This window comes from Temnothorax nylanderi, unplaced genomic scaffold, assembly GCF_030848795.1.
Source record: "Temnothorax nylanderi isolate EJ_2023f unplaced genomic scaffold, tnyl_v1.0 TNYL_tig0002_pilon, whole genome shotgun sequence".
NCBI classification, from domain to species: domain Eukaryota; kingdom Metazoa; phylum Arthropoda; class Insecta; order Hymenoptera; family Formicidae; genus Temnothorax; species Temnothorax nylanderi.
Genome location: NW_027249064.1, coordinates 4089996 through 4102032, shown reverse-complemented (window position 1 = coordinate 4102032; position 12037 = coordinate 4089996). Strand labels below are relative to the sequence as shown.

The 12037-nt window shown below is 40.8% G+C and overlaps 1 protein-coding gene across 1 annotated transcript in view; it reads right to left on the bottom strand.

Annotated features, from left to right (window-relative positions):
* Positions 1–1759: 1759 nt before the first annotated feature.
* Positions 1760–12037, bottom strand: part of LOC139769961 (uncharacterized) — a 38609-nt gene continuing 28331 nt past the window's right edge. Inside the window, exon 3 of the mRNA XM_071701507.1 lies at positions 1760–7503. Within this exon, the coding sequence (XP_071557608.1) occupies positions 7489–7503 (15 nt within the window). The 3' untranslated portion in view covers positions 1760–7488. The remainder of the gene's footprint in view (positions 7504–12037) is intronic.

Below are 12037 nucleotides of genomic sequence, written 5' to 3'. Positions count from 1 at the left end.
ATCGATAAGGGAAACTATACGGGAGGTAACGTGGTTACAAAGGTTTATAAAGTAGCTGCAGCCGAGAGACTGAATGATTGCCTATCAAGCATTGAGAACGTTTCTTTTACGCGGAATAAATCTTCGAATACACGTCGCGAACATGGTGCAACTGCAGCTCGTGTTTTGAAAATGGTAATGCCACCGGTGCTGAATTTCAACTAAGGTATACTGTAACGATGCATCGAATTTCTTAAATAACAACGAGCGTATTGTCTCAATATTATTGTAAACCTAGGAAAACTTCTGGAGACGCGAATTAAATCATAACGAAAAATATCAAGCTGGCAGAGAATGCAGACAGTCAATTCATATGAATACATGTAGAAAAAATTATTTGCTAAATACATTTCAATTCGATAACGTGTTAAATTATAGATGAAACCGCTAATTTCTGTAATGTATTAATCGTTAATAAAGCTGATAAATCTTCCGATAGCGATCACTCTGGTTATAATATCATTAATATCGTTCAATTAATACCGTTACAAATGAACGTAACATGGCAAAAGTGGCGATGCTCCAAAAACGCGTGTCAATATTTAATTCATTGGCGTTTTAACGCAAAATTCTCGCTAGAGCTTTGTTTGCGGCAGATTTTATCGACCAGTGCTGGTTACGCGCGATTATTAAATTAAATCGACTTGGCTCTCTGATGCACAACGGCGCATTGTTATCGCCGCAATCAACGGTGGAGAAAGTTTTATCGGTTACCGTATTTATATACACACTAAAGCATCTCGCGCAAGCAAGCACTCCGGTATTTATGCCAATACAGCGGTACGGATGAATTTACCGTTGGATTCACGAGCGATTGTGAAAAGGGTATATGGTGATGCACGCGTCGCGCCGCGCGCGATGCACCGACGTTATTTCACGGTGGGACGCGCTGGAAGGCTATGAAACATTCGAGATGTTAAAAAACGCGGTTGCGTTCGACGCGCGTCGACATATTTTGGCCCGGCTTGATCGATCGCGGTTTATCGGGCGACACGGTTACGTGTTATACGGTTATAGCGCAACAAGAATGCGCGGATAGGTCGAATGAAGCTCGCGGGGACACGCGGGGGTTGCTATGACACTGGATATACGGCGGTGGATGTACTGAGTAGTTTTCGCCGTGCCGATCGAGCGTGAAAAACGCATCGGCGCGCAATAAAAGCCGCGATACATCCGTAAGCGCGATGCGCTAAAAGGCGAGACCAGCGCGCGCGGCTTGTATTCCGCGGCGGCTTTTATCGCCCAGCCGGGCGTGAGAGCTGCATTGATCGCATATCAGTTGGTATCACGTTCGACATTTTTATGGAAAGTAATGCGCGGCTTGAAAAAAAAAAAAAAAATAGAGACGCGACGTCGAATTTTTCTTCACGGTATTTATCCGCTAAACGATTGGGATTCTTTCTTTTGCCAGGAAACACCGGCTCTGAAAATGGCACAGGTGCCGGCAAAAATTTCCATCACCCATAACAAATTTTGCTGGGTTTTTTTTAGAACAGAATAGCTGCAAGCGAGAAAAATATTACGCTGATAGGATATAATGTTAAGGTTTTATTAATAAACCAAATAAAAAAGTAATGTACGTACCTCATTTTGCTGGGACGTCAGACACGGATTTGCTGGAATATCGATTACTCGCCGATATTACCTTAATGCTTTCGATTCTATTAGATTCACGTTTAGTGCCTGCACTTATGAGATTGAAGCAGTAATAAAACAGGCATTATATTATGTGACATTTTTATTCGAACATGGTTTATCATGTTAAGTACATAGTTCCAAGCTTATTGTGTTTGACCATCTCGCACGATTTCACAATTCGCCCCGCCCAAGACAAGTCGATCCACTGTATCCACGTAGGCGAACGTATCTCGGAGAAAAAATTCCCCACGAAATAGGTAGTTGATGCGTCACGATCGCTGGTGCTTATATAGGAGCGAGCAAAGAACGGCGGACATGCAGTGCAAATTCGACAATATAATTCATAATTTTAAGCTATATCTTGATTTTTAAAAGAAATCTGTTTCGCGCTTTACGTTGAACGATCCCCGTTCGACATAAATATAATCGTAAATAAGATCGATCGTTAATTCTTATTATACGGAAGACCGTAAGTAATATATAAATCACAGAGCAATTGCAATAATAGTCGGATAAAAACAATTAAATTAGCCATCGGAAATAGAATTCCCCCCTAAACGAAAACTTTCGACGAGTCGCTCGAAAAACACTCCGCGATAGCCAGTTTCCACCGAAGAGTAGCGTCGAAGGAACCCCCGAACTTTCGACTTTACGTTCGTTCACGCCGCTCGCGCGGAGAAGGGAGGAGAGTCCGAGAAGGCGAGGGTGTAACAGGTGGCACGTTCTCCCCCATGCCCTCCGCAGTTTGCCTCGCGCGCTCTTCTTCTCGACGACGACGCGCGATTCAGCTACGAGCCGAGTCGAGGCTGCCACGTCGTGTCATTATTGACCCGCTCCTCCTCTACGGCGAAGGGGGGTTTACTAACCCCGGTCGTCTCTTGGTGCCGAATGAATTCCCGTTCACGGTCGATCAAAGAACCGCCCGCGAGGTCTCGGAGACCTCTGCTCGAGTGCTCGCGCGCCGCTCCTTCGTAATAAAGTTCGACCGGCCTCTTGTATACACGCTGCGCCCGCGGAATAGAGATTGTCCGGTCGACGGATGACATAGCTCCGTATTGGTTTTCTCGCATTCGCAAACCTTTGCACAATTGAGACCGTACAAGCCGTTCTCGCAGGCTCGTTGATTGCACGTTTTACCAATCCAACCTGGACCGCATGCACAGGTACCGTTACTAGGATCGCACGTAGCATCATTTTCACAGGTGCATTCTTCCGGAACCGAGAGCTCCGAAAGCTCCGAGAGCGCCGGGCGAAAATTCAAAGATTCGACATCGTGAAACACTTTTATACTTCAAAATGTAATACGCCGTGCGTCGGTACGGTAAACGCTCCGAACGTTCCATTATACTTCGAAATGTAATATGCGCTGTAATCCCGCAATGGATATGATCATTTCCCGGATCGTACGTTTGCAAAAGAAGCGGGTTTTAGGAATTCGCCTCGGGAATAATATTACCGTGTTACTTGAACGAACAGAAAACTCCGGGAACGTTAACGGATACGCAATTTCTCACAATGGATACGAATGAATATTCCTCGTCGACTCGTTCGAAATGTGTAAAGAGTCACCTACACAGCCCTAGTAATTTCTACAGTTTCAACATTTATATCCGCCGTCGGAGAGTTTCAAGACAACGTTCTCAGGTAAATTTCTCTCCTATCGTTCACCATCCCGACGCGCTGTCCCCATAATATTCTTCGCAGGAAACCTCTTGTCGCGAGGAACGGCGTATTTGGGTCGACTGGCTCGCAGAACATAATTTCACGACGCTCGGTATTTACCGTCGTCGACGGATGTTGAAATATTCATGAAACGCGAACATCCGCCGCGTCCCGCGCCATCGCTCTCGCTCGCTCCTAGTAGCAGTCTCCCTCTCGATGGTCCCTATTGTCTACCCTGTGTTACACGCGCACATCTTCTCTTACCTCTTCATCATCTACGTCATCACGCACGCCTGGACGCTAGCCCGGAAAAGTACTCCCCGCGATCGCGAGTGCTCCTCGTTTTCTTCCTGGACATTATGCTTGATCATCTGCAGTCTAATCCCCCTCTCTCGACGAGTCTTTACCACACATGCACGTAAAACGGAGGCGCACACACGCACACATACGTACACACGCGAGAAGAAGCTAAGCTCACGCGACCTTCGTCGTCCCTCCGCGGAAGAGATTGGCAGCACAATTATCGCGCGCGGCGTTTCTTCGTTGCCACATTTCCTTCGCGGGAAAATGGGAAAGAATAGAGCAAAGGATCGTAGTCGTTTTTCTTTTTCACCTCGAATCGACACCATCCTCGCTGCACTTACACGTATTTACAAAAAATTACATATGCTGCGTCGCGCTCGTGAATGTGGAATGGTGTATTCACGGTGTCTGCCTTAAACGAATAGATTCGGCGCGCATCTCGCTCTCGCGTGCCACCTCCTTTCTATCTTAAGAATTAAGTGTCTCGTTTATCTATCGCGTAAATCTAAACTGCAAAACACCGTGTGTTTCTCTCTCTCTCTAGCCGCGTATCTTCTGTGTCTTCGAGCGCTTATCGAACGTCACGTACATGCACATCTTCGAGAATTCGCTTGCCGGCTGAGGAGGAAAGCGTTTTTTTGTACATATCGATGAAAAACTCGCGGCATCTTACGTAATACTACAATTAGCGCTCTTGTACAAATTTTTGTTAAATGTAACCGGTTACTAGTAAAAAGTAACAGTGAACGCAATCACACCTATCCACAAGTATATACACACATAAAAAGCGTTGCACCGCTCCCTACTTAGGCCAACGATATTTGTTTATGTCGTTTACCGACAAGCACTATTAATTTATAAAATGCTATTTCGGGTCTTAATAAAATGGCTTATTTCGATTAATATCTAGTGCACTTTCACATTTGTCGCTCACTTCGCTATATTTTTATACAAAAGCTCCATGATAAGACTGATGCAACGTTTTCCCTGGTGTGTATAATAACATGAAATGCATGCGACCAGTTTCAATCCTGCTCATCATGTAACGCGGCCATATGAAACAGATCGTATATCCATTAAACGAACTCTACATTGTTTAAATAGTTTAGTAAATCGAACATTCGTGCATCCGTGAATGTAGTCTTGTGAAAGATTAAATCTCAATGTAATTGTTTTTGATCTGCAAATTTCATTCGATTAATCGCCCCGGCGATATTCAAGATTTGAAACGAATTCAGTAAATAATGTAAGACAAATTAACAGCGGAACAATGATTTAAAAATACACATTAGTTGAGCATCTCATTGGCGTTTAATAAAACTGGAGTAATAAACTTGTTTAAATAATGGCTAAGTTATATATTAATGGATCGAGGGAATCTGTGCGCGTCAAACAAATGAATATTTTCAGAAAAACGAGGAATTCAATTTCTGCCATGGCTCCGCGATTTCTCGATCCTAAATTGGAATCCACTCGATCATCGGGCGAGCGCCTAATTGGTGCGTCCACTCGCTTGATGATTAGGCGGTTTATCTGGGGCGGTAATTAACGTTGCCATTATTAGCGTGTTAGTCTCGTTAACCTCCGCCCACATTATGCTCCAGTTAAAAGCGGCGCGTACGGATATCCGATAAAAATAGCAATCGCGGAATCTCACGCGACGGAAATAACAATTAATGAATCAAGAATAATTAAATCGGGATTTGGTGAAATTAATTTCGAGGTAATCAAGATAATCAATAAGTACCGCATCGATAGCTTCACTCGAGGCTCCCATAAATTTAAATTAGCGCAGAGAGTCACCGTCCGAAGTTACTTTCTATTAACGCTCGGGGAGAATTGATTAAAGCACTTCCGTTTGCGAAACTTTTACGTGCTGTACCCGGCGATTTTTGCACATATTCAATTCTCTCGGTCCACGTGCCCGACGAGGACGGAGATAATTCGTCGGACGATGCATACCACGACGAATAAATCAGCCATAGCGGGGAGTCAGGGATCGCTAATTTGTTTGGAACACGCGATGACGCGTGTCCGAATCGTCGTGGAATCGACTTTTTCTACTTTGTTGGACGGCTTCCCTCTGGCTCCGTTTTTTCTTCTCTCCCGTTAGCATTTCTGTCATATCTCCGACATCCAATAAACTTATTGTACACGCTTGCTTTGTTCCCGCTTCAGAAACAAAGAGTCCAGTAATCAGGAAATGACATTTGGCTTGTGAAATATTTATAAGCGATCGCGTATTACATGATTATCGTTAAGATTATGTTGTAATGAAGTAATTTTTTTTTATTTGAATCGTTACATTCAGCAATATGATGAAATAAAAGCATATCATATTTTTTGCGATGTCAAAATGTTACAAACAGCAAAGTGAGATATAACTTGATATACATATCTATATCAAGTATATCTGCATATCCTTTTTACGTGAATATTATCTTGATTAAAAATGTAAAATATGGAAATATAAAATATGTTTCTAATTAGGATTTATTTACGAGAGAGACCGGGAGCTCGTAATTTACGTAAATTAATGCATGTGGCTGGAGTGAGGACGAGGACGCAGTGAACATCTCCACGCGTTCTTTTCACCGAATGTTATGTCCGCTGTTTCCCGAAATTGCTTGAATAGTCGCCATTATGCGGCGTAGAATAGATTCGCATTCGGAGGGAATTGCGATAATTTGTGTGATTTGTGTGATGATCGCGGAAACAAAACGTCAAGAGAGACAAATATAAATACGTAAGAATATCTTCGTAATTTGTTCGGGGCACGCGAAAATACGTGCGTGACCAACGGGAGTTCGGCGAAGTTCTATTTTTCTCGTTTGCTCCGTCTGTAGTTTTCCTTAATTTCGTACGTTTCGCCGTGTTCATTCGTCGCAACGCGTGTACTAGCTCGGTTCGGTTTTCAAGGGAAAGGTTCGCTTTCGAAAATACTTCGTGTTCTCCCGCGTAATTGTATCGTAGTTTCTTCGTAGACATCCGTAAGAAATTCTTTGAAGAAGATGTAAGCGAGGAAAAGTTAATTTCCTGAACATGACGTGAAATATACTCTACGTCATACGTAACAAGAGCTACAATGTAAATAAAGAAATTTTGATGAAGTTAGAATTCCTTCTTTTATATAAAATGATTCTTTGTGCTTCCCAAAGTGCGATAGTGTAACGTGATTTGTTTATAGAAAAACCTTTAAAATTATACAATGAGAATATGAAATCTCTCTGTGAAATATAAATCATGAAACTAAAGGCAAAGAATAAAACCAAGTTTTGCCGCTGTAGGATTTTTCGATACTTTTAGATAAGCGCATCATAAACGATCCAATCTAATTTTTCAAAACGCAACGCACATGTAAAGTCTTGACTTAGCCTTCTCTCGACCCACAATACGAGTTGCCCTCGCTACACCGCTCGTCATTTGTCGCAGCATTTCGAATCGAAGTCACACAGCACTACCCTTCGTATGATTACTTATAAAAAATTTAGTGCCGAATTCGCCACCCTTAACGGACGCATTTTATCATTCGATCGCGGCCGCAGGCACTCAACATGCTCTCAGTATCGTCACTCCACCCTTGTTCTCCAACACGACACTGTCGAGCGACGACGAGTCGCGCCATCGGACGCACCTGAGCGTGATGTTTCGACGTCTTGAAGTGGTTTCGGGACCGTCTGAATAATTCCCATCGAGATCGTTGTTCGGCCAGCTGCTTCCGCGTCGGCACGTTGTGGATTTCTTGTTCGGACGATTCTTCATCGCTGCCACCGTTGTCACTGACAACGCTGTCATCGTCGCCGTCAACGTCACTATCGGTCCCCGGAAAATGATGGGCCGCAACGGCTAGGTCGCCAGACTCTGCAACACACAAGAAACAATTAGAACAATTAGTGGTGTCTCTCGTTAAAATGTTTGATGGGGGCAGCAAAAAGATTCCACTTGGCCATATTGTACGCGAATTAAAAGACAACAAATTCAACGGCTAATTCGTCTAAGAGACAATGAACGTTAACGAGAGAAGGTCGTCGTTAGCGTCCTTCGGACGGCGCAATACCACTTTCGGCATTTTAACCGTCCCCTCCTCCTTCACTGGACCATTAGTCCATTTTTCTGCTTGATGTGACTAACGGCGCGCCGTCCCATTCGAATGTTATGCGCAAAGTGCCGACGCTGAGTCGTCGCGACGCGGCTATTAGGGCCACTTCTCCACCCTCTCTTCCTCCAATATCGCAAATGCGTAAACTTCCACGCGCGTGAAGCAATTATTGGCGTTTACCGTATCTGCATAATATCGAAACTTGCTATTGCGAGATCCATAAAAATATGTATTATATTTTTAGAGAGAATATAAATCATAAAATATTATACCCAGAGAGATATATTCTTGGAAAGTGTAGACAATTTAATGCGTCGATGGATCGAAATTGTTATATAAATGGTACGCTTTCTATCTCTTCTTGTTATCTCACTGTGATACAGTGAATTAATTGAGTTTTTCTATTCCTCCATTTTCTGCTATTTTTTAAGCAACGTGTATTTTTGACAAAATTTGCAATTCTGTCTGGCCTCGATGAAAAAAAAAAAAGATTAAATCAACGAGATCGCCGCTAACAAGAGATTCAAGATTAATCAAATCGTCGAAACTGATGTTTGCAGAGACTCTCGTCATTTATTTTTCTAACACGATAGCATTTGTCTCCATGTGGAAGGATTCAGGCTTGTTTAATTAAATTTGCTAGAAATGAAAACAGTTTTCGATAACCATAACTGTATGAAGTGCGCTGGAACGTGACTACGATACGTCCAACTCACGAACGAAAAGCACACGTAAATGATAGCTATAAAAAAATAATGTATCATCGCGATATTATATCTTTCAGATAGTTCTGTTCTATTGCACTTGTTATCCCAGCACTGCTAATATTAATTACAATGAATAATTTCTGAAGCTGATAAACGATCTTTGATTTAAAAGAGACAAGAATAAAAACGATTTTAATTATTGCAAACTGGTAATAGATTGATAACATTTCTTTCTTTCTCTTTCGCTAAAAATCTTTCGAATTCAAACAACTCGAATTCAAATAGTCAGTTATATCTGCAAAAATGAAAATTTCCACGGAATCCATCATCTACCGCTATATAAAGGCAGAGATCAAGCGGCTATAAAAATGAGACTTAAGCCCCGAAGGACGGCGGCGCCGGACGATTTTCCAATAACAATACGACCGTGGAATGGCGGCGCTATCTTTAATGACACCATTATATTATCCCTCACACGAGTCCGTGTATAAAGATCGCCATTGCTGATCGCAATTTGCGCGATCACCGATATTGCGCCCGAGCCGTTTCGCATCGTTGGATATTAACGTTGCAAATCGTCCCCTCCTCTACCCGTCGTCTACTCATACTTCCAACCCTATCTTCCTTTCCACCCTATATGTATAGAGCTCTAGCTCCCTCCCCCCCCTCTCTCTCACTCTCTTCTCAGGGTGCTGTTAATAGCTGTTCGAAGTTCTATCGGGGACTGTACGCAATCAGCTGCTAATTGGGGAATGATTGGAGGCGCCTCCGCTGATAGTATCGCACCCCTAACTACCCCTGCTGTACCGTTATATAACCACCAGTCAGTATAAATGCCCCCATAAATGCCAAAGCAGGCACATACGCAATTCTAACAGTTTTGCGGCATTGTGCGAAATAAGCAGCAACCACTTCGTTTATTTGCTGCTGTCTTATGCTCGATATTAAATATATACAATATCTGCGTATTTTAGGAAATCAGCAAATGGTGTTGATAATAATAGGTCTCACTATAAATAATTTTAGACATTATAAAAAAATTCTTAAAATGTGTGTGTGTGTGTGTGTGTGTGTGTGTGTGCGTGTTCTGTATTCGAGTAAAACTAGTAACTTTCTTCCATTGTTACATATAGAAAAGTGTATTGTATATGACAATATATTTTATATTATATATACTATAACAAAACAATAATTCAGTTTTATTATAAATAACTTAAGTCTACATTTTTTTGATAGTTTATATATTTACATGCGTCCAATAATAATAATTTAAAAAATATTAATATTTGCTTTACATTTCATGATGAAATCAAGTTTTTTCAACAGCTTTAGAGAGTCGATCTCTGAATGGAGTAGACGATGAAAGCGAATGGACGTGTCGGCGTTATTGGTAAATCATTTATGATGTCTATCGGGTCGCGCTGTTTTATCTATTTATGAGGCTCCTCTTTCGTGCTAGAGTTATGATGCTCTTATTTCAGTGAAATGCAGGTCAGCCGACGATCATGAGTTTTTGCGTTGCGCCGCGTGGGAGAAAAGTCCAATTATACGTTTCCGCATACGAGCTGGTTATTAAAGGAATACGTACACGTTTAAAACGTCTAAAAAGTGAATTATTATCAAAACGAGAAACCAAAGTGCAAATAATGGTAATATAATTTTAGTACTTTGTATCGCAACAATTTGAAACGTGGATCAAAGGGAAAAATGTTACCTTTACTACCTTTTTATGTTTCCGTATGAATATTAATAGGTGAGAATTGCAAATTCATTCTAAAAACATTTAGATAGATTAGGATATATGTCCTTTCGGCTTTAAATTCTCGAATATCGGTACTGTTTGCGATGAGTAATTAATATTTACAAATCGATAGTAGAAGTCTTTTCGAAAATAATACGTGTTCAACTGTTAATGATCGTAATTTTATTCGTGTAAAATATTTCATATCTTTAAGACAATTTTCACGTGAAGAGACTTTTGTGCGTGTTATTTCGCAATTTGTAGAATCTTCAAACAAAATTTCCTTTATTGCGGAAAGACGTACAAAGATGAGGGAAAACGAAGGCGACATCACATTAACCCTCGTTACGCGTGTTCGAACTCCGACACGCTATTGTCAGAAACACATGGAGGGTTAATAATTGGTCTGTCTCACTTTCTGGAAACGAGGGGCTCGTAAAACTAATTTCCGCATTTTCGCGAATACACCTGCGAACGAGCATCAACGATGATTACTACGGAGGATCGACGAAGGGATTATTCGCAACCTTGACAAAGTCGCTTTGTTTGTTATAATCTAGTGCTTAAGGCCAGAATATTAAGTTAATAGCCTACTTCGAGTTTGCTGTCTCCTAACGGACATAATGCCTATCTTAAAAGATATATGTTGACGGTAATAATGATTACTTTATAACTGTACATTACATACATAATGTAGAGTGTAATCATCATTAAACGGAATCAACAGAATCCATTAAAACTACCGCTATGCGTGTTTAATTAATTAGAAATGGTATTTCCATTAACTTTTACAGTTAGCACATCTTTAAATGTAAAAAATATTTATGTAAATACATATATATACGTATATGCAAAAAATATATATGTGTGTATAGTAATTTTAGCAAATGTAAAAAGTATAAACTTCGTCTAAGATATACAAAAAAGGTTTTCTTCCTGTTGGCTGTGGTAGAAAGAAAGAGCGGGAGAAATACAATGAAAAACTATTCGTGAGTCTAGTAACCCCTTGCAATTTTTTTTGTAGTACAATTTCCTAACAAAACAGGTAGCTATAGTAGCGAGAACACGCAACAGTGGCTAGCGAAGTTATTTCTTCTCGTCATTCTTTCAGCAATGCCGTTTTTAGAGTGCACTCGCGTTATGAATAGACACATTCTTCTCTCGGGATTCGCACTTTTCCGACAGAAATTTTGCAACTCGCCGGTGGAACTTCTGCTCTCGGACAGTGACTTCGGTGGCTCGATCGTGAAAAAAATCATGAATTTCTTCATAATAGAGGGTCGAAGAACGTTCCAGATTTTTAAACGAGCATAACTTTGGTGATTTCAACTGTGATATTAAAATGCAACAGTTACTTCAAGGAATTGTAATTTTCTCGTGGCATTAGTTTTTTACGCCTTCGCTGCCTGGTTAAGAAATGACAGAATGGTAAATCCATCGAGATATATTTTAAAAAAAGTATTATTTAAAAAAGTATATTTTTGTGTCATTACATCTAGTTATTATGAGAGAAGATAGTTGACTCTATATTAAATATAAAATTATTTAAATAAAATGTTTATTTATCTATTTTGTTTAATTATTATTATTCAACACTTCTTTACAATTATTACGATATTTACGAAATAGATATCCATAATATTTGCAAATGACTGTACGTTTAATGCTCAGAAAAAAAGTAAAATTCTCAATACAGAAAACAGTATATGCGATACACACACACACACACATCGTGACCGATGGATTGAAAGTTGTTCAACTTTACTAAGTCGAAACTGGATACGAAAGTTCAAAGGAAAAGGAGGACTGTCCTTCAGCGAGGACTGTCATCTGCATCTTTCGTGGTCA